At 41.4% G+C, this 21570-nt stretch overlaps 1 protein-coding gene across 3 annotated transcripts in view; it reads left to right on the top strand.

Annotated features, from left to right (window-relative positions):
- Positions 1-19912, top strand: part of LOC126267380 (opioid-binding protein/cell adhesion molecule homolog) — a 363466-nt gene extending 343554 nt beyond the window's left edge. For 2 of the 3 annotated variants that reach the window (XM_049972565.1, XM_049972564.1), the window contains 2 exons: positions 2678-2755; positions 14576-19912. In XM_049972565.1, the coding sequence (XP_049828522.1) occupies positions 2678-2755; positions 14576-14715 (218 nt within the window). In that variant the 3' untranslated portion in view covers positions 14716-19912. The remainder of the gene's footprint in view (positions 1-2677; positions 2756-14575) is intronic. The other variant, XR_007549000.1, reaches the window with a different exon arrangement.
- Positions 19913-21570: the final 1658 nt, after the last annotated feature.

The following is a 21570-nucleotide window of genomic DNA, read 5'->3' as shown; positions in this document are numbered from 1 at the left end:
CTTTCTGCCTTCCCTTCTTTGCTTAGAACTGGGTTGCCGTCTGAGCTCTTGATATTCATACAAGTGGTTCTTTTCTCTCCAAAGGTCTCTTTCATTATCTTGTAGGCAGTATCTACCTTACCCCTTGAGAGATAAGCTTCTACATCCTTACATTTGTCCTCTATCCATCCCTGCTTAGCCATTTTGCACTTCCTGTCGATCTCATTTTTGAGAGGTTTGTATTCCTTTTTGCCTGCTTCATTTAGTGCATTTTTATATTTTCTCCTTACATCAATTAAATTCAATATTTCTTCTGTTACCCAAGGATTTCTAGCAGCCCTCGTCTTTTTACCTACTTTATCCTTTGGTGCCTTCACTACTTCATCCCTCAGAGCTACCCATTCTTCTTCTACCGTGTTTCTTTCCCCCATTCCTGTCAATTGTTCCCATATGCTCTCCTTGAAACTCTGTACAACCTCTGGTTCTTTCAGTTTATCCATATCCCATGTCCTTAAATTCCCACCATTTTGCAGTTTCTTCAGTTTTAATCTACAGCTCATTACCAATAGATTGTGGTCAGAGTGCACATCTGCCCCTGGAAATGTCCTACAATTTAAGATCTGATTCCTAAATCTCTGTCTTACCATTATATGATCTATCTGATACCTTTTAGTATCTCCAGGATTCTTCCATGTGTACAACCTTCTATTATGATTCTTGAACCACGTGTTAGCTTGAATGGATAACAAAGAAGAATGTTTCGTCGGATTTTGAGTACCGTATTCACGCGTATGCCCAATGCTCGGGCAATTCTGCGTGCACTACACGTTTGCACAACACCGCTCATCTCCTCCTGCATTGCTGTGGCCACTGCTTCGCTTCCACTGACGTCGAATCAGTTCGTTTCCTCCCTGTACCAGGGTGCACACCAAAAGAACCCGTCTTTGCGAATGTTCGAATCATTTTCTCCAGACACGACGATCAACGCCTTTTTTCAAACCCTTCAGTCTCCGGAACTTCTGCAGAGCGACGTGCGCACAGCTATCCTTCTTGTAATACAGCTTTACAAGCAGAGCGCGATCCTGCATTGGGACAGTCATGGCGGACGTCGCAAACGTGAAAGGAGGAAAAGCCGTGTAGCCGGCGTGTTTATACAGACTTCAGTGGGTCGTGCGCTTGATAGTTGATTCCATTTAGGTATTCTGACGCATGCAGCGCCATCTGTTGATCAAATTTCACACTTTTTTGTTCTGGTTTACGTTTCCCCGCTTCTCCGATAACATTCCGTTGCAATTTGACGTCATTCTGTCTAGTGGTGTTATTTCTAAGCGTTTAGAAAGTTCAACTTTAAGTAGAATCATCCTGAACATTCGACTAACAAAACACAAGTCATCGGTATCAGCATTCCAGGATAAGCGCGGCAAACTGATAGAATTTCGAGAAGCCCGCGGACTAGCGAAACAGCCTCTTACCTTCTGGCGGAAGATTGGAGAAGCGATAGAAATAGCCAAGCGACCCGCCGACACGAAATAAGAACACAGGTGCAGACTTCCAGCGTCCTGGCTGCCAGCAATAACAGTGCTACAGGAGGGCAGATGGCAGTTCATGCGAAGCAACACACACACACACACACACACACACACACACAGGCGCACGGGAAACCACAGCGGCCGCAAGTACACAGACTACTGGCACATCTCAGCCAGCACTAGGCAGTAAGTAAACAACGCTACATCACTCCTGCCGCCAGTTTCTCATTTGCAATGCCAAGTAGTTGAACACACACCAGTCAAGAATGCCTATTTACACCAATGAAAAGAAGTATTGCAAACACCAATAAAGAACGTTCGAAATCACTAGGTGAAGCCAAGCTAATCATTACAAATAGTAATTTTATTTGAAAGGTGGTTGAGACAGGTACCTTTCAAGCTACTCAGAAGCTCTCCTGCTCGCATTGCTGCGCTAGCACTCCTGGAAGGTAGGACTGGCACTCGCACAGGGTTATGTGTAATGTCATGGAGAGCTACTGGCAGATCTGAAGGGATGAGAAAGTGTCGCTGTTCGTGCCCGGATTGCTAGGTCTGTAGTAAAATTGCCGGCGAAGAGCAGAGTTTGAGAAGTGTTTCCTGTCCCAATACACAATTTTAAGCTGCCTCGAAGTTTCAAACCAACACTAATTGCGCTGCATAGTGACACGTTTATGGTGGACTCAGTTCGCTTTTAGCAGTTACATAGCAACATTCGGTCTACATCACTAAATAGCAATAAAGACTCCAATTGTTAAACATTTAGTTGGCCAGGTAACTGTGACAGAATGTTCCTGCACCATGTGTAACCGGATTACACAAGAATGGCTGTCAAACAATTTATCTCCCTAAGCAGAAGTTTAATAAGCGATATTCACATATCAAAATTGTAGGAGATAATACTGTGATTCTGTTACAGGCTGGAGCTAGATTATCCGACTTTTGGCTCGTTATTATCACTGATGTAGATTAAGTGTGTCAGGCAGATTTAACGATCTCAAAATAGGTTATTTACATTACAAACGTTTTTATACTTAGTGTGGGTTTCTTTCGATACATAGTGTGGCTTCAGATATATTTTCAGCCATGATCATGATCAGAGATTTTCGGCCTTCCATACTTCTAAATGCGTAATTTTAGTAAATTCCTAAAATATTTCGTTTTGTTTTCAGGAAGAAAGGGTGATTTCGAAACCAGAAGCAACGAAGTTCTGGAGCTGTCGAATTCGCAGCACATTTCCAAAAGGAAAGGTACGTAATGAATGTCCTCTAAATACATTTCTATTTGCAACAAAGATGCAGAAGCTGAGCACCACGAGGCTTTCAGTTTCACTAAGTTCCAAATTACTTGAGCTTATTGACACCCACCACATGTTTTAAATTATTTCTTAGTGTTGATATTGTTAAACATACGATGTGAAGAAAAAGATAGCGTGTAAGATACCTGGCGAAGCATGTCGATCTCTCTTAACTGAATTTCTGTAAACACAAATTTAGAGAAGGAACAAAAAACTGATGTTTAGTGGTGCGTTTTTCTGCACGAAAGAAACAATTTTTTACGCAGTTGCTTAAAGAAGCACCACATAGTACACACACTGACTGATGTGTCGCTCACACCGACGCAGGGAAAACAGAGATCCAAGTTTACAAAATTTCATTTATCAAGGAAAGAAACATTCTGCTTCGACGATACTAACAAAATTGCAAATACAGTGTCTCACAGTATGACTTGACAGTATGATTCCAGAGTGAAATTCCACAGTGTGAAAAAGTAACACAACTAGGATTTTCATAGACAAATACACTTGCATGGAACGTAAGCTAAAACGGGTAGAGTTGTTCTGAATAACACCAGCACAGGAACAGAATGGTCTGTCCTGGATGCAGTCTAATTGCACCAAAGGAAACATCTAAGAATGTTGAAAACAGCTCCGTCGGTCCCTATGATGGACTTCGAGAGCATTCTAAGACGATAGGGTGGATAGCCCGGCCGGGGGATACTAAACGCTCTCGAAGCCGGAAGAACTGACCTATACAGCTCTGACGCCGACCTTTATAGCCACTGGCGGCAGAACACTTACGGCTCTATTTTTTCGTTACGTGTGTCGCCAAAGAAATACGTCCATTGGGAATGGCGACATCTGCTAGCGCTAGAAGCACCGTCTGGTATCCGTCTGTTACTGCGACATTGCACGTTCGTGACGCTACGGCTTGCAGAGGCCATGTTGGCTGCACGCGTACTCGAGGTGCCGGAAAGGTAGCCAATCGCTTTTCCGCAGATCTCCGGCATAGTACGGACAACTAAAAATAAAGTTCTGTAATATCCATTGAAGATCCTAACGAAAGTAATTCACGGGAAGCATTATTAACAACTCTCTCTCTGACTTTTTCCAGAGTGAGGTTGCTGACTATTGTGTACCTACCTTATATCCTTTACTAAGAAGAAATTTTTATGGTGATTTGTAGATTTGGATCCATAGTCAAAGTAAATTTATTGAAAGAGAACATACTTCTTCCATAGACTTGTTTCTGTCTTTTTAATTAAACCTCTTAATTAAATAAGTTAATCTTGATCATGAAGGTAGTTGCCAAATCTGTTACTGTGAACAGTTCAGTGAATAGTTCCAAAGTCACTAGAGTTGGAGGTATACTTGAAAAAGTTCCTGAGCCAACTGAAAATTGAAGCTGAATTACGTCATGGGCAGGCAGAGATTCTAAAATGTGATATTGGATTGTAAGGTATACACAGGAGCATAGACTGGGATCAAACTTTAACAATGATGAAGATGAGGCAGATGTTTAACAGAGTCATCAGAAGAAACAATGTAGAGAAAAGTGGGATAGTGAAGTACTGAGAAATACTGAGATGCGATTGAAGTTCTCTGGGGCTGTAGATACTGATACAATGAATGCCGCAGTAGGTGGTTTAGTTGTTGTGGAATGGACATGTATAAAAGGATACTCACAGAATGTGGAAAGACAAACATAAGTACGAGGAAGGTAAGTATGAAAAAATCTTGAGCGACAAAAGAAATACTTCAGTTGGTCGCCGAAAGAAGAGAGTACTAAAATGTTTAGAGAAATTTACAGATACTTAAACACGAGCCACTTAGGAGTCCTGAAAAAAACAGGGAATTGTGAAATGGCTGCAGGAAGAATGTGAAGAAATCGATAAGGAAATAGTTGTCGGAAGGACTGATGCAGCACATAGGAAAATGAAAGTAACCTTTCCTGAAATTAACTGCAAGGGTGTCAAAATTAAGAGTGCACTGATAATTCCACTGTCAGTCACAGATGAGAGAGTGGGTACGGGTATAGAATACACTGAGGGACTGTATAAGAGGAAGGACATGTATGATTACGTGAGTGGTGAAGACATGGGAGTCGATACACAAGACATAAACGACTCAGCATTAGAGTTCAATAAAGGCTTCAATAAGACTGAAGAGCTGGTTAACATTCCTTCATAGTTTCTGAAACACAGTGCACCGAACACTCCTAACGATGGGTCTCCGAAGCTGACGAACCACGCATGTGCCAATGTGAACACCACGCCTTCAACTGCGACTGAAATGAGTACGTGGCCACCGGCACTGGGCATTGGAGCAGTGGCTGAGCGTTGCATGGTCTGATGAAGCCCCATATCTTTATCATCTTGCCGATAGGGGGGAGTGAACAGTCGTCTTCCAGACGAACAGTTCCTGGACACCTATACTGTAAGACAGAGACAAGCTGGCGGCGCCTCGATTAAGCTCTGGGGAACTGACGTGGGCATCCATTGTTCAAGAGCAGCTCGTGCAAGGCACCACGACCGCCAAGGGCGAGTTCCAGTTGATATAGTGCAGCCCCCTCCCCCCGCCTCCTCCCCCGCTCACCAGATCTGAACTCTATCGAACACATTTGGGATGTGATTTAACGTGGCATTAGAGCTCATGGCCTCTCTTCACCCCCTCCCCCTCCCGGAATTCAGAGAAATTAGGTGACTTGTGTGGACAGATGTGGCACCAACTCACACCAGGATCTACCAAGGCCTCATTCTTTCCATGCCACGACACGTTGCTCTTGTTTTCTGTGGGAAAGGTGGAAATACCGGCTATTAGGCAGATGGTCATAATGTTCTGGCTGATAAGTGCATATCTAAGGTGCAATTCTGCGTCGAAGACATGACTTTTATGGCGCGAATTATGGTTAATGTTTAGTGGTTGCTAAGGGAACATAGTTTATCGTTTTCGGTTGCTAATTGTAATGAGTGTAAACATTGCAGCTTAGTGTGCCGATAGCCTCATGTGGCGAAATTTAATTCCTCATTTACGTTACGTGGAAATTTGTTTGAAACTTTGTGTGGACTGTGCGGCTGGTCCCGGCGGAGGTTCGAGTCCTCCCTCGGGCATGGGTGTGTTTGTTGTCCTTAGGATAATTTAGGTTAAGTAATGTAGAAGATTAGGGACTGATGAACTTAGCAGTTAAGTGACATATGATTTCACACACATTTGAACAGTTTTGAACTTTGTTTGGACTTCGGATTGATTCTAAATTTGGAGAACAGGAAGTGTGTAGAGTGTCGGGGATTCAACTCCGCGAAATTTCACGAGAAAGGTGGCAATCCTGTTTTTCTTTGCAGTTGCACAGCGCCCACTGTCACAAGAGAACATCTGTAAGAAATAACGTTTCCAACTTATCCATCGATAAGAGCATAACTGTAGTTTCTTGTCTGATAAGAGACATACGCTGCGAGCTATAACTTCTGAAACTCAATCGTCTTTGAACACCGTGTGTCAGTACTACGGCTTCTGCCGCGATGTCTGTTACGTCATAATCACGAAAGAGTGTTCCAATCTGTGGCCAAACAAGATTGTCGAAATAAATGAATCGAATGTAGCTACTAGAAAATACCAGATTGGCCGATCGTTGAAAAATGAAGTTGAACATATTTGGGTATTCGGCGGCACTGAATGAATTCCACAGATGCTTTATGGTTCGAATTTAATCAAGAGGTGAAAAAACTTTACTCTCTCTGGTAAAGCAATGTATAATGTCATGCACGAAAGTGGTAACAAGTGGTTTTAAATCATAGAACACCTTCACGAATGAAGGGTTTCAACATGACTTTGTGAATGATTTTGTTGAATTTGTCTCATCGGATGATCCATCTATCCACAAACAGAACATGTGTCAAAAGAGAGGGGCGTCTAGGGGATAGAGACGAATGCTATCTCTTCGATTATCAATATTTCCAACCTTAAGGCAGCTTGAAAAAACCGACCATATTGATACTCTCCTGATGTTTCTAATTGACATACCAAGAGTGTACCCGGGTTGTGGAAAAATACGGGTTGCTGCAGGCGGGTTGTACAATACGATAAATAGTACTTGATGAAGACATAGCTGACGAGTAACTGGTTTCATTTGTAATTAATTGTAATTTGGTAAACGTTCGTCTTCCGTCGTTGCGCTAGTGAACACTGTAAACAGAAAGCATAGCCCGCGCAAGCAGACCCGTGTGGTCGACATAAAGCCGCACGTTCGATATATATCATTGGCGGCCAGTGTGTTCGTCAGGCAGTCATTCTTGGAAATTACCGATTTTTCAAAATTGTATGTGTGTTCAGAAAGTTACCAAACTTTTTATGCGTTCTTGTTCAAACTTTCGAATTTCCAAAAACATCACTTATAGAAGGCTATGGCTTTCACTTGTACTGTAGAGTTTGATCTTTCAGTTAGTACCACTGTCATAGAAAACAGCTGTGCCTTGAGTTTCTCTTGCACGTTCTTCGGGGATTGTTATCAGTCTTGGTGTTACTGTTAGTGCTGAATGACACAGTTTCCAGGATGCCTGGGAAAGCGTCATTATCTTAAAAGCTCTGATATTGAATCAATCGAATTACAAACATCTTTTGTGTAAGAGATTCTCCTTCATCATCTGCCACTGGCAGCGTAAGTTCTACTATCGTGATCCATGGTGTAAATACAGAAAACTTGAAGCTACTGGAGTTTCTTATCACCATAAAAAGCTTGTCCCAGTGGCTGTTATTGAAGCGGTCATGACAATATATAGTGTCTTCGGACATCCTGATCTATTGGGGGTCAGTGATCCTGTTATTTCATTCAATGGTCATCATCTGGATAGATTAAAGTTCGTGGAAAGATTTGGTATTGTTTGTGGTGTTAACGCCATCGAAGGTCTTCAACTTCTGGATAAAGTGCAAGTCACACTATTTCAGTATTTAGCTGAATTTAATACAAAGAAAGCAATAGCAGCAAGAAGAAGAAACTTGTAGATGAAGAAGAAAAACGAGAAAATGACAGTGATTATCCTGCTGGACATTTTTGATGACAAAATAAGTCTTACTTGTCAATTTTCACAATTACTTAAATTGCTAAAATTACAAAATTGCTAAAATCGCATTTTCTAGCATCTGACATTTTCAGCGTTACATTTATTTCACAAATTAAACCAATGACATTCAGATTTTCCGTTAAAACGTGCCAATGAACTACAAGAGCGACAGGAATTGGCTGTTTTCTGAATCAGGGTGATTTATATGAAATTTTTCCCAATTAAAAAGATTTAAGGAGAAAAAATTCTTAGATATTATACCAACAAAAGATAAAAATTTATTCTAGTTCACTCAGCTAGCAACACATGTTGAAAACAGCTATCAAAATTTCAAAGTTCTGGGTGTAACAGGTACCGACAAAAAAGGGATATCAACTTAGCAAGTAATAGGGCGTTACGACTCTCCTTGTGAAAAGTGCGCTTGAATCCGGGAAGGATATGTTACACACATAAAATTGTTTGAGACAGTAGCACTCTTTCCCCATCTCGAGTGCCATTGTATGTCCAAAATTGTCTCTCAGTTATTGGTCTAATGGATTTCACTTTTTAACTGCTGTCTTTTTCTTTACAAAAACTACTCCGGAAAATTAACTTTATCTCCAAATGTGAAGACACACGAGTATTCTACGGTACAGCATGTTCATGTACGTAACAACAAATATTCTACTGAAATTTAAAAGCTTTGCAGTCGAGAAAATCTTGTCAAAAATGTATTTAACAGTCTGTCTGTTACATTATTACTCTACCAGACAGCGCTAACCAGTACGTGAAATTAAATTAACCAGACTTTATGTGAAAAGTGGATACAAGTTAAATACATCTTTTAAGTAGAAGCTGTTTGAAAGTTAAACAAATTTAAATTTTTCCATTTTCAGGACAGGTAAAATTGTAAAATTGTTAACACATTAAAGAAACTAAGTTCATTTCGAAGTATCACATGTTCCATACTTAAACACCTTCTGTTTCGAGGTACAAGTTGGTACACGACCGACAAAGGATGGCGTAAGTGTCCACACGTTACGTAACTAATTCTAAAATATATAGCATTTTACTCGTCATAAAATTGTGTATCTGAGGAATTAACAACATACTCCAAATTGCTTTAATATATTATACAGCACTACAATATGTAGAACTCGAAATATTTACAGATGCTGCACAAGTAACAACCTCATATATAGCAACAATAGAAATAACTACAGGGGATGGTGAAACTGCTGGTGGTCTTCTGTGTGCATTCCTTCCAGTGACTATAAAATTAGTCACTAGACTGAAGTACTGATCAGAAAACATGATGTCTTCCCAGGTACATTATTCTCTAGGTATAACACTCTGCCCTGGAAGTTAACAGTTCATCAGGACACAAAGTTCAGGATGAGAATTATTTTACGAAGGAACATTCTTGACAAGTGATTACTTTACAACGTGTGGAAAGCAGCCCCTACGCAGTAGCTATGAAAGTTGTTGACAAATAATTCTATTTGGTCAGTAAAATTAAAAGAACCAACCAAGGCGAGTTTTACGGAGTGCCAGAGGCGAAAGAGAACTCTTTGCCACAATACCAATGTGGGAAATTGCAACATTTGGTTGGAAGCCACGTAAACCTGAGCACCAGGAACGGTTATCGTTGCATGTAGATGCCGGGCTGTCTACTTCACATAAGAGATGCCACCTCATGAGTCAATCGGCACCCACTCACTGTCTAAAAACCAATTGGAACAAAAATTGATTATAATACTCGTGTGCAACTCTGTCGGCTCAAGCTTTGTTATAACGTTGACTATTATCCAGGGTAACGACGCATTCTGAGTCATCAGTCTTCAGAGTGGTTTGATGTAGCTCGCCACGAATTCCTATTCTTCGCAATCTCAGAATTGCACCTGCACGCTACGTTCTCAATTATCTGTTTGATGTTTTCCACTCTATCTCTTCCCCTACAGTCTTAGGCTACAGAGTTCCCTATAGCAGTATTGATCTTATTCCCTGTGGTCCTTATGTCTCCTATTATCCTGTCCCTTCTTCTTGTAAAGTTATCTACTCTACTCTCACTGACACTAAGGAGAACCTCAAATTCCATATAAACCCGCCTAATTTTCAAAATCATTCATTTTCACTACACCTCAGACACTTCGATTTTCTTCTTTTCGTATTTACCCGTAGACTATGATACCCTACCGTTGGACACTGTGGTCCAAACGTACAATCACGGAATTTTAAAGCTCAGATTAAGGGCATTTTTTAATACTAGAAGTCTTCACTAGGAATGCCTTTCTTGGCGTGTGATAATCTGCTTTTTATGTTCTCCTTGCTTTGTCTTTGTGATATTATTTTGCTTCCCAGGTAGCAGTCTTCCTTAGCCTTCATCTGCTTCGTGGTCCCCAATTTTAATGTTACGTTTATTGCTGTACTCATTTCCGCTACTTCTTAGTAATTTTATTTTTATTCGGTTTACTCTTAATCCATATTCTGCCCTCATTACACTGCTCATTCATTTCAGCGGGTCCTGGCATTCATACTCACATTCTCTGAGCTGGCGTCAGCGAATCTTATTATTGATATCTTTTCACCCTGAATTTCACTCCCGCTTTTGAATCTTTCTTTTATTTCCGTTATTGCTCCTTCAACGTGAAGACACAGAACAGGCGAAGGGCTACATCCTTGTCTCACGACCTTATTAGTCAGAGCACTTAGTTCTTGGTCTGACATTCAATCGAATGTGAATTAAAAGGAAACCTGGCTTTGCCGCGATTTACGTTTTCGACTCAATTTTAATTAGCTCAGATCTTGGCGTTTCAAGCGCAGACTAATCAAACTGCTCTTTACAAAACACGTGTCTTCTTTCTTTGACTGATTAATCAATGACTTGTATCCTACCGTCCTCAGCCGAAAAATGTCGCACAACTCTCTCTTTGTCTCTCTGTCTCTCTCCCTCGCCTTCGCCTTTTATATCCCTCTTTCTCTGGCAAATAAGATGCTCTTGCTCATTATAACAAGATTATGTTTCTTTTTAACTTAGTATTTATTTATGTTATTCAATACTGGCAGGTTTTTCATTGAATAAATATTGTTTTTTCGGTAAGTCGAAGCATCTGGCTGTCTCTGATATTTTAAAAGTTTATGACCAGAGTGTCCTCTCTGCTTCAGCTAGGTGTTTCACTGTGATTTTCTGGAGAAACAGTCAAATTTCAGCATCTCGAGTACAAAAATAGCTGCCAGCTAAAAAAGACGAGTATCCCTGTCCATGTCATTGCCATAAAAACTTTTCGCAGCCGTTTTCTTTTTGGAGATACTATCTATGAGTCTATACAAAGGCCTGTTGCCCGCTACCGTTTCATGCATCAAAAGGTGCAGGCCGATGGCTATTGACCCTCAGAACTCCCCCTGCGGCCTTCCAAGGATCTGTCTCTGGGGGTGGCTCCCTCTTATGGCTTCTAGAATGTCCGTGTCCCTTCTCATCATCCAGTGTGCTTCCAACACTTTTCCGCAACTACACTGCCTGCAAATATGAATTAAGAGTAAGAGAATAGCAAGGCTGCATTAGTTTCTTACCTTTAATGACTAGTAATGTGGGGTATCATTGTTATTGATGTAAGTTAAATATTCTGATCAAAAGGCAGTTCTTTTTACTGCTCTACATACGTTGTGAGGCTATTTCTAGAAAAGCTGTCTCGTAACACTAGCCTTCCATTCATACTGTTGTCTCATGGTTCTTGTATGTATCCATCTTTTCTAAAAGCTTTTTCTTGGTTTGGCCAGAATGCCGAACATCTTGCAGCATTTCACGTTGTCAAATGCTTTTTTAAGTCAACGATATTTAAAAACATAATCTGATTTCTCTTACGTCTTGCTTCCATTATCTACTGCAATGGGTTTACTGTCTTTAAGACGCCTGTACCTTTCCGAAAGCCAGATTGATTGACAATCTGACAAATCCTTAAATTTCTTTTCCGGTCTTCTATACATGTTTAATGTCAGCATCTTGGATGCATGAGCGTTAAAGCTTTTTGTTCAATAGCTCTTGCACTTACCTGCCGTTGATATTTTCGCGGTTGTATCGATGATATTTTACCAAAAGTCTGATGATTCATCTCCATAGTCATTAGAATCTACAAACCAAAAGGAACATTTATCTGGCTATAGCGTGTAGGCTTTCACGGCCGGCGTCTTCAGTAATTAAAACTACCGGGCTAAGAGGCCGTGGTCCAATAGTAGAAACACTTCTACCTGACGTTTCGTTACCAGCTGCGGGCAACATCATCTGAGGTGAGTCTACTGCTAGGCCGTGGAGGTCCTGTTTATATAGAACGCGTAGAGGGCGCTCTATATAAACAGGACCTTCACGGCCTAGCAGCCAGTCGTAGATCCACCTCAGATGATGTTGCCCGCAGCTGGCAACGAAACGTCAGGGAGAAGTATCTCTACTATTGGACCACGGCCTCTTAGCCCGGAAGTTTTAATTATTATTTGAACATTTTGTTGTATTCAGAATGAGATTTCCACTTTGCAGCGGAGTGTGCGGCGATAAGAAACTTTCTGGCAGATAAAAACTGCGTGCCGGACCGAGACTCGATCTCAGGACCGGGACCTTCGCCTTACGCGGGCTAGTGCTCTATCGACTGAACTACCCCAGCACGACTCACGCCCCGTCCTCACAGCTTTACTTTTGACGGTAACTCGTCTTCTACCTTCTCGGTCTGGCACACAGTTTTAATCTGCCAGGAAGTTTCACATCAGCGTACACTCCACTGCAGAGTGAAAATCTCATTCTGGAAATATCCCCCAGGCTGTGGCTAAGCCATGTCTCCGCAATATCCTTTCTTTCAGGAGTACTGGTTCTGCAAGGTTCGCAGGAGAGCTACTGCAAAGTTTGGAAGGTAGGAGACGAGGTACTGGCAGAAGTAAAGCTGTGAAAACGGGGCGTGAGTAGTGCTGGGGTAGCTCAGTTGGTAGAGGAAGTTTCATATCAGTGTACACTCCACTGCAGAGTGAAAATCTCATTCTGGAAATATCCCCCAGGCTGTGGCTAAGCCATGTCTCCGCAATATCCTTTCTTTCAGGAGTACTAGTTCTGCAAGGTTCGCAGGATAGCTTTTGTAAAGTTTGGAAGGTAGGAGACGAGGTACTGGCAGAAGTAAAGCTGTGAGAACGGGGCGTGAGTAGTGCTGGGGTAGCTCAGTTGGTAGAGGAAGTTTCATATCAGCGTACACTCCACTGCAGAGTGAAAATCTCATTCTGGAAATATCCCCCAGGCTGTGGCTAAGCCATCTCTCCGCAATATCCTTTCTTTCAGGAGTACTAGTTCTGCAAGGTTCGCAGGATAGCTTCTGTAAAGTTTGGAAGGTAGGAGACGAGGTACTGGCAGAAGTAAATCTATGAGAACGGGGCGTGAGTCGTGCTGGGGTAGCTCCGTAGAGCACTTGCCCGCGAAAGGCAAAGGTCCCGAGTTCGAGTCTCGGCCCGGCACACAGCTTTAATCTGGCAGGAAGTTTCATTATGTTGTTTTAATTGCCTACTAAAGGTGTATAGAGTCTGAAGTAAACCTGTGATCTCAACGTCGTGACCTCCCCATTCGGCACACGGACAGCGCTGTCACTGGTATTACAGCCACCGTGCATGTGTCTGACTAGTAGTCATCCCTCGCCAGGTGACGCCGCTATCGAACGGATTGCTTTACATCGGTAGTAGTTCCGTCGTAATAATGTTCTGGCTAATCTGTGTTTATCTTTAGGGACCCACGTGACCTATAGGCATTCAATCTTGGGAATTAGCGAAAAATGAAATAAAAATTTTCCTGTCAAGAATTTGTCGACATACTTTGCATCATTTCAAGCAGAAAGTTCCAAACTATACCAGAGGCTTAAAAATTGAAAATGTGATTTCTTCTTACTATTTTTGCGACAGACGAACTCCACTTAAATGCGTAATTAAAAGTGGCATTAATCCTGTTGCAGTGTCAGCATGAGTGTTCCACAGCATTCGTCGAACGTCCCATCAAATACCGGGTGATCAAAAACTCAGTATACATTTGAAAACTTAATAAATCACGAAATAATGTAGATAGAGAGGTACAAATTGACACACATGCTTGGAAGGACATGGGGTTTTATTAGAATCTAAAAAAATACAAAAGTTCAAAAAATGTCCGACGGATGGCGCTTCATTTTATCAGAATAGCAATAACTAGGATAACAAAGTTAGACAAAGTAAAGATGATGGTCTTTACAGGAAATGCTCAATAAGTCCACCATCATACCTTAACAATAGTTGTAGTCGAGGAATAATGTTTTGAACAACACTGTAAAGCATGTCCGGAGCTATGGTGAGGCATTGGCGTCGGATGTTGTCTTTCAGCATCCCAAGAGATGTCGGTCGATCACGATACACTTGCGACTTCAGGTAACCCCAAAGCCAATAATCGCACCGACTGAGGTCTGGGTACCTGGGAGGCCAAGCATGACGAAAGTGACGGCTGAGCACGCGATCATCACCAAACGACGCCCGCAAGTGATCTGTCGGACATTTTGTGAACTTTTTTTGTTCTAATAAAACTCCATGTCATTCCTAGCACGTGTGCCAATTTTTACCTCTCTATCTACATTATTCCGTGGTTTATTAAGTTTTCATATTTATACTGACTTGTCCAGCCAGCCGATTTCTCGGTGGTGACCGTTTCACTGCGTGCATGCTGTGTGCTTGGCAGCACTGGTGAGGTCATTGTGCCGCTTGTGTTTCAGACGGCGCCAGCGGCAGCCTGCAGGGGGTGCGGGGAGGGGCGGGCGTCGCGACGCCACTGCGGTGGCAGTGGGCCGACGCCGTCGCCCTGGCCGGCCCAGCCACTCTGCTGCTGGCAGCCGTCGTCTCGGCTGTCGCCTGATTCGCAAGGCGGCCTCGAGGGGCTCCTCTGTCGCTGTCGCTGCTGCTGCTGGCTGAGTGCAACTGGCTACTCTTCATCGCCACGCCTCACGACCGCTTACACGGACCTCACGTTCCGACTGTGGGCACCTATGTGGACTATTTTATTCTGACACGGATACGAAGTGCACCTTAAAAAAGGGCGTTCAGCCTCCTAAACGGCATCTGAAAAGCCCACCAATTTCTTCTTTTTTCCAGTATGGACTACTGTCGCCAGAATCCTCAAAATGACAGAAGGCTAAAATGACTTTCCGAAAAGATACCTAATGAAATCTATATCTGCAGCGTCGACTGCTGGAACAGTAGTTTGCTGTACGTAATGTTTATTGACTATATGTTGAAAACTTGTTTTCTTTTCCTCCGCATTTATCAATATTTTTGTGTGCTTTTTTTTTCTCATCGCAGACAGGTTACATCGGCGGAAGTGCCCCGTGGTAGCAACACACACGTCTCCCAGATGCAACTAAGAGATATGATACATGAATCGCTCTACAAGAAGACACTAAGTGGAATCAGATTCATATAAAATGACTACATATCTGTTCAGAGTTGATCTACATTAATACCTAACAAGGTCTCATAGGTTTTGTTTGGGGGGGGGGGGGCAGTTCGGGTACCACCACCATTTCCACGCTCTCTTCTTTCACTCGCCGTGTGATCAGCAGAAATAACGGATGCCGATAAGACACAGTGTGAGCCAGAATTTCTCTCTCGCGATACTTTCATCGCACTGTCGCGGGTTATACACTGAGGAAAGTCAATGTTTAGAACAATTCTCATTTGTTCTTCAGTCTCACTTGCGCTCCTTAAAATCAATGACATGTTTCGAACTGCATCTACAACACTGTTAAGTGCCTGGCAATCATCGGACCATCTTCAAGCGACTTCTCTATTGTTCCATTCTTGAAGAGCATACGGGAGAAACGAACACTTATATCTTTGGGTGCAAGTTCTGATTTCACTTTTTTGTATGACAATGATCATTTCTCCCTGTGATTGTGAGGACATTGGGAGGAGAAAGCTGGCGACTGAAATTTCATAGCGAGATTCTGCAGTAACGAGAAACGCATTTGTTTTAATAATTGCCATCCGAATTTGCGTATCATATGGTTGGCATTCTCTTCCTCGTTTCACGATAATACAAAACGAGGTGCACTTTTTCACCTTTTTCGAAGTCCCTCGTCAATTCTATCTCATGCGCATCCCACGTCAAGCAGCAGTGTAGCGCAGTGTAGGCAGTCTCGTCAGTAGACCTGTTGCATCTTACGAGTGTTCTGCCAATCGAACGCAACCTTTGGTTTATCTTCCACGAAACGTTATCTACTTGACCGTTCCAATTCAAGTTATTCGCTATAGTAATCCCTAAGTATTTACTTGAATTCATAGCCTTTATAAATATGTGATCCATCATGTAACCGAAATTCAGAGGACTTCTTTGAGTGCTCATGTGTATAACGACAAACTTTGCCTAACTTATAGACGATTGCGACTTTTCACACCATACTGATATTTTTTCTAATCATTTTGCAATTACTTTTGCTCACGTGATGACTTTACAAGATGGTTAATGGCATAATCATCTGCAAACAGTCTAAGAACGCTGCTCAGATTGTCTCCTAGACCGTTTATACAGATCGAGAACAGCACCTGTCTTTTAAAACTCTCGTGGTTTACTCCACGACTTTCCGTCAGTTTCTGAGAATTGTAACATATCTGACGGGAACTCACGAATCCAGTCGCACAAGTGAGACGAAACACTGTAGGCAGGTAATATGATTGTAAGTCGCTTGTGAGGAACGGTGTAAAAAATCTTTTGGAAACTTGAAGCTATGGAATCAATTTGAGATCCCTTGTCGATAGCGCTTATTACTTCATGTGATTAAAGAGCTAGTTGTGTTTGACAAGAACAATATTTTCTGAGTAATGTTTGAACACAGCATATTTTTCAAAATCCCACTGAAAATAGGCTTTAGTGATATGGGTTTGTAATTCAGCGGATAACTCCAATTTCCTATTTTGAGTATTGGTCTCACCTTTATAACATTCCAGTCCTTATGTGTGATAGCTAAATATGAAGCTATTGTCAGCACACTCTGAAAAGAACCGTATATGCTATCTGGATCATTATGAGATCCAAGTACTTGCGTGAGTAAACCGTTTTGTCTTTGTCAGAACCTCATAGAGACATGTCATGTTGCTAAAAATGTGCAACTGAGACCGAAAAGTGCAACTGAGGCCGAAAAGTAAGTGAGAAATATTTTAAATATGAATACAGTTGATGATTCTTTGTGGACGAGTATGTTGACTATAGAGGAAAAGAAGTAATACTTGCTTTTCACTTCTTGGTTTGTACAATGAATGTGCGAGTGGTTCTGTGACACTCATGCGCTTGCTAATGGAAGCAGTTTTAAGACGTGTTACTCTTCTATTTATTCCTCTGTTTCTTTTGTTAATGCTTCCTGGTAAGGATCCCAGCAAGACGAGTAAAAGTGTCGGTAGAAGAGGTTTCTGTAAAGGATTAAATAGCTTCAAAATCATCGAATGAATATCTAGTTTTTGCCTATAACTAGACTAATGAGATTATTACATTTAACCTCTGATGCCTTCTGGAAGAGATTTAATGATTGTGACTATTTACAGTGATTAATCATGAGTCGTCAAATCGACAGAATTGGGTAAGAATGAAAAAAACCGTTATTTATTCTGCAACGATACCCAGTAACTAAATATATGGACGGTGCAGATTTTTTACAATATGTCTGCGTCAGCCGCTATTCCGCAGCAATGAAACATGGAAACGTTGCATATGACATATGATGCTTATAGTTAATTGTTTCCGTTTGGGAGGAAATATAGACTGGAATACGGTCACTCAAGCTCATTCTGCCAACTTAGATAGTAAAAAAAGGGAATACTGTCTCTGACACGTAGAGTTCTAATGTGTCACTGAGCGGTAAAACAATTGTAAAGTATCTCTTTAATGTACTAACAACAGCAACGTAAATGCCGATATTAACCTTCGCTGCTTATCGTAATAATTTCCTCTGGTGAAAATAAAACTTTTTTATGGTGTTGCCTCGCTCTTCGTCCGTCGGCTTTACTGTATTTTAGACCGGCGCGGAAGCAAGAAAAGAGAGAGAAAATCCAGAGATAAATCACAGAGAATAATCGTTATCGTTAGAGGTTAACAACGATAACAGAAAGTGCGCGAAACATCCCTTCAGATTATATTACGATAGAAAATTTAGGTAACAGCCTATGTAGGGCACTTTATAGAAATGAGTAATCTTTTTTAAAAGAAAACTTGGGTTGATAATCATCTATGTCATATCCTTTAATTTTTAAACAAATTAATTATAATTTCATACCTGAACCATTCGTATAACTCGTAATAATGAGTGTGTAGATACTACCATCGTCTACGATTACCCCGAATTACATTTTTACCGTTTTGGGATCCTTTCGTCAGAAACGTGCTTTGTTCTCCTTTTGATGCTGACTTACAAATTAAACGATATGCACACTGTTTTTTTCTAAAATAAGTCAATCCTGTTACTCAATTGATCGAGATAAGGTATTTTACACTCATATCCACATGCGCTGTGATATATTTCCCTGCAGATAACATACGTATTTCTGTTCTGAAGAAAAATGTTGTACGTTTGTGCAAAATAATCGCTGTTTGATTATAATAAGTGTCCCTGCGAAATGACTTATGTAGATGTACCATTATAAATGATGTCACGGGGAACAAGACTGCTACATGCCTTGAACCAAAATTGTGGATTAGGTGAAAGGCATCGAGATCGATTAAATTTTCGAATCAAATTACTTTATAATTAATTTTATAATTAATTTAATCACAGCCCCATAAAGTCATGAAAAACTATTTTCTAGTCACTTTCTAAGTTAGGGTGTGAAGCTGTGTTTCAGCTGTGCACAATCAAATACGATTTGTTAACTTGTGACACACGAATTTGTAACGACCGCCATAGTTTGTTAATACCTCAATGTATTGGACTTTGCGCCTGAGCGTGCTTGTGTGTGTGTGTGTGTGTGTGTGTGTGTGTGTGTGTGTGTGTGTGTATGAAGAGTAGAGCAGCTACGTTAGTATTAAGGTATCATCGTAAATATTTTCAACAGTGCGTGTACAAACCATCGATTATTCAAGGTGTACGGAATATATAGATGCAGCGGCGAAGCACGGAAATACCAAATTTCGTCCTTAACATTTCTGATTGCCTGGACGTAAAACAGACGCTAGACATTTCAGTCGCTGTATATTAAGACGGGACGAATCCTTGTTTCTCTTTTCTCCAGGCAACACGTCAAATAACGTTCTGATGGCTAAATCTAGCGAACTGGCAAATATAAGAATCTACTGGTCGACGTTAGAGGCTTTCAGAAACTAAATTTTATGCACAGCAGCTTTCGGACTGTAATCGATCGAACTGCTGTTTGAAACTTTTGCAGTCATTTCACATTTCGGAAATACGCCAGTAAATTAAAAAAGTTGTCCAGGTCCGCTAAAAGGTTTCCGTAATACAAATGAAAGTTAATCTGTCGACGAAATAATTTTGCTTCTGCTTTATTTGTTTTTTGGGACCGAGAAGTTGTGCTCCGAAACAAATGAGTGTATAGGATATCACGAAAACACACTCTAGCGAATCACATATGAGAAAGTTATTCAGTAGCACACTTTCCTTTGGTTGCCTTTTATTACAATGGAGAGTTTCGTAAATTGTGGAATTTGTCAGTCTTGGTGTTTCCTGGTGAAGTTCGCTGTCCACTGATTAGTATCCTTTGGCTCAAATTTGTTAACTGAAGCGCCAACTCGAGAAGTAACGGTTCTATTAAAAAGTCCAATGATACACTTCTTGATATGAAACTACAAGCTGCTCTGCTTATTTTACAGTATATTTAAGAAATATTTTGAGATGTCCTACACACAGGAAGAGACTGATATGGAGGAGAAGTAATTCAAATGACTTAAATGTAGGGTGTAACAGTGATTTGAAATGTGGAGAGTGTCATAGGTTTTTGAATGTGTACTTGTTTAACTTGTAGTCGTAGCTGGTATATGTTCTGTAGGTAGTGTGATGTGGATTGTATGCACTGTCGTAAATTGCGGGTGAATAAAAACATTTTTTATCAAGAGATTCTGTATTACTAATTTAATATTACCCACAGTTCCCCTTTACTACAACAATAGTTGTAGCAGAAACAGTCTGATTGGTTACAATGGTACAAGTCCTCTGCAACGATGAGCAAGATACACAGGTGATTCTGTCTAAATCAGATAATAATATAGACTTAATAACGTTGGAGGAACTACAGGATGCTATAACGTCTAGCAAGAACAGGAAGACTGCAGGTTGTGACAAAACCAAAGCAGAAGTGATAAAATATGCACCAAGTGTCACAAAAATAAGATTATTCAATTTTATGAATATGTGCTGGTGAAGTGGTTATACAGGGTGTTAGAAACAGGTACGGCGAAACTTTCAGGAAACACTCCTCACACACAAAGAAAGAAAATATGTTATGTGGACCTGTGTCCGGAAACGCTTACTTTCCATGTTAGAGCTCATTTTATTACTTCTCTACAAATCACATTAATCATGGAATGGAAACACACAGCAACAGATCGTACCAGCGTGACTTCAAACACTTTGTTACAGGAAATGTTCAAAATGTCCTGCGTTACCGAGGATACATGGATCCATCCTCTGTCGCATGGAATCCTTGATGTTCTGATGCAGCCCTGGAGAATGGCATATTGAATCACAGCCGTCCACAATACGAGCACGAAGAGTCTTTATATTTGGTACCGGGGTTGCGTAGACAAGAGCTTTCAAATGCCACCATAAATGAAAGTCAAGAGGGTTGAAGTCAGGAGAGCGTGGAGGCCTTGAAATTGGTCCGCCTCAATCAATCCATCGGTCAACGAATCTGTTGTTGAGAAGCGTACGAACACTTCGACTGAAATGTGCAGGAGCTCCATCTAGCATGAACCACATGTTGTGTCGTACTTGTAAAGGCACATGTTCTAGCAGCATACGTAGAGTATCCCGTATGAAATCATGATAACGTGCTCCATTGAGGGTAGGTGGAAGAACATGGGGCCCAATCAAGACATCACCAACAATGCCTGCTCAAACGTTCATAGAAAATTTGTGTTGATGACGTGATAGCACAATTGCGTGTGGATTCTTGTCAGGCCACATATGTTGATTGTGGAAATTTACAATTTTATCACGTTGGATTGAAGCCTCATCCGTAAAGAGAACATTTGCACTGAAATGAGGATTGACACATTGTTGGATGAACCATTTGCAGAAGTGTACCCGCGGACACCAATCAGCTGCTGATAGTGCTTGCGCACGCTGTACATGGTACGGAAACAACTGGTTCTCCCGTAGCACTCTCCATACAGTGACGTGGTCAACGTTACCTTGTACAGCAGCAACTTCTCTGACGCTGACATTAGGGTTATCTTAACTGCACAAAGAACTGCCTCGTCCATTTCAGGTGTCCTAGTCGGTCTAGGTCTTCTCCAGTCGCGAGTCATAGGCTGGAATGTTACGTGCACCCTAAGACGCCGATCAATTGCTTCGAACGTCTTCCTGTCGGGACAACTTCGTTCTGAAAATCTGTCTCGATACAAACGTACCGTGCCACGGCTATTGCCCCGTGCTAATCCATACATCAAATTGGCATCTGCTAACTCCGCATTTGTAAACACTGCACTGACTGCAAAACCACGTTCGTGATGAACACTAACCTGTTGATGCTACGTACTGATGTGCTTGATGCT

The sequence above is a fragment of the Schistocerca gregaria genome, chromosome 4 (assembly GCF_023897955.1).
Source record: "Schistocerca gregaria isolate iqSchGreg1 chromosome 4, iqSchGreg1.2, whole genome shotgun sequence".
In the NCBI taxonomy this organism is placed as follows: domain Eukaryota; kingdom Metazoa; phylum Arthropoda; class Insecta; order Orthoptera; family Acrididae; genus Schistocerca; species Schistocerca gregaria.
This window is presented reverse-complemented; position numbering and strand designations above follow the sequence as displayed.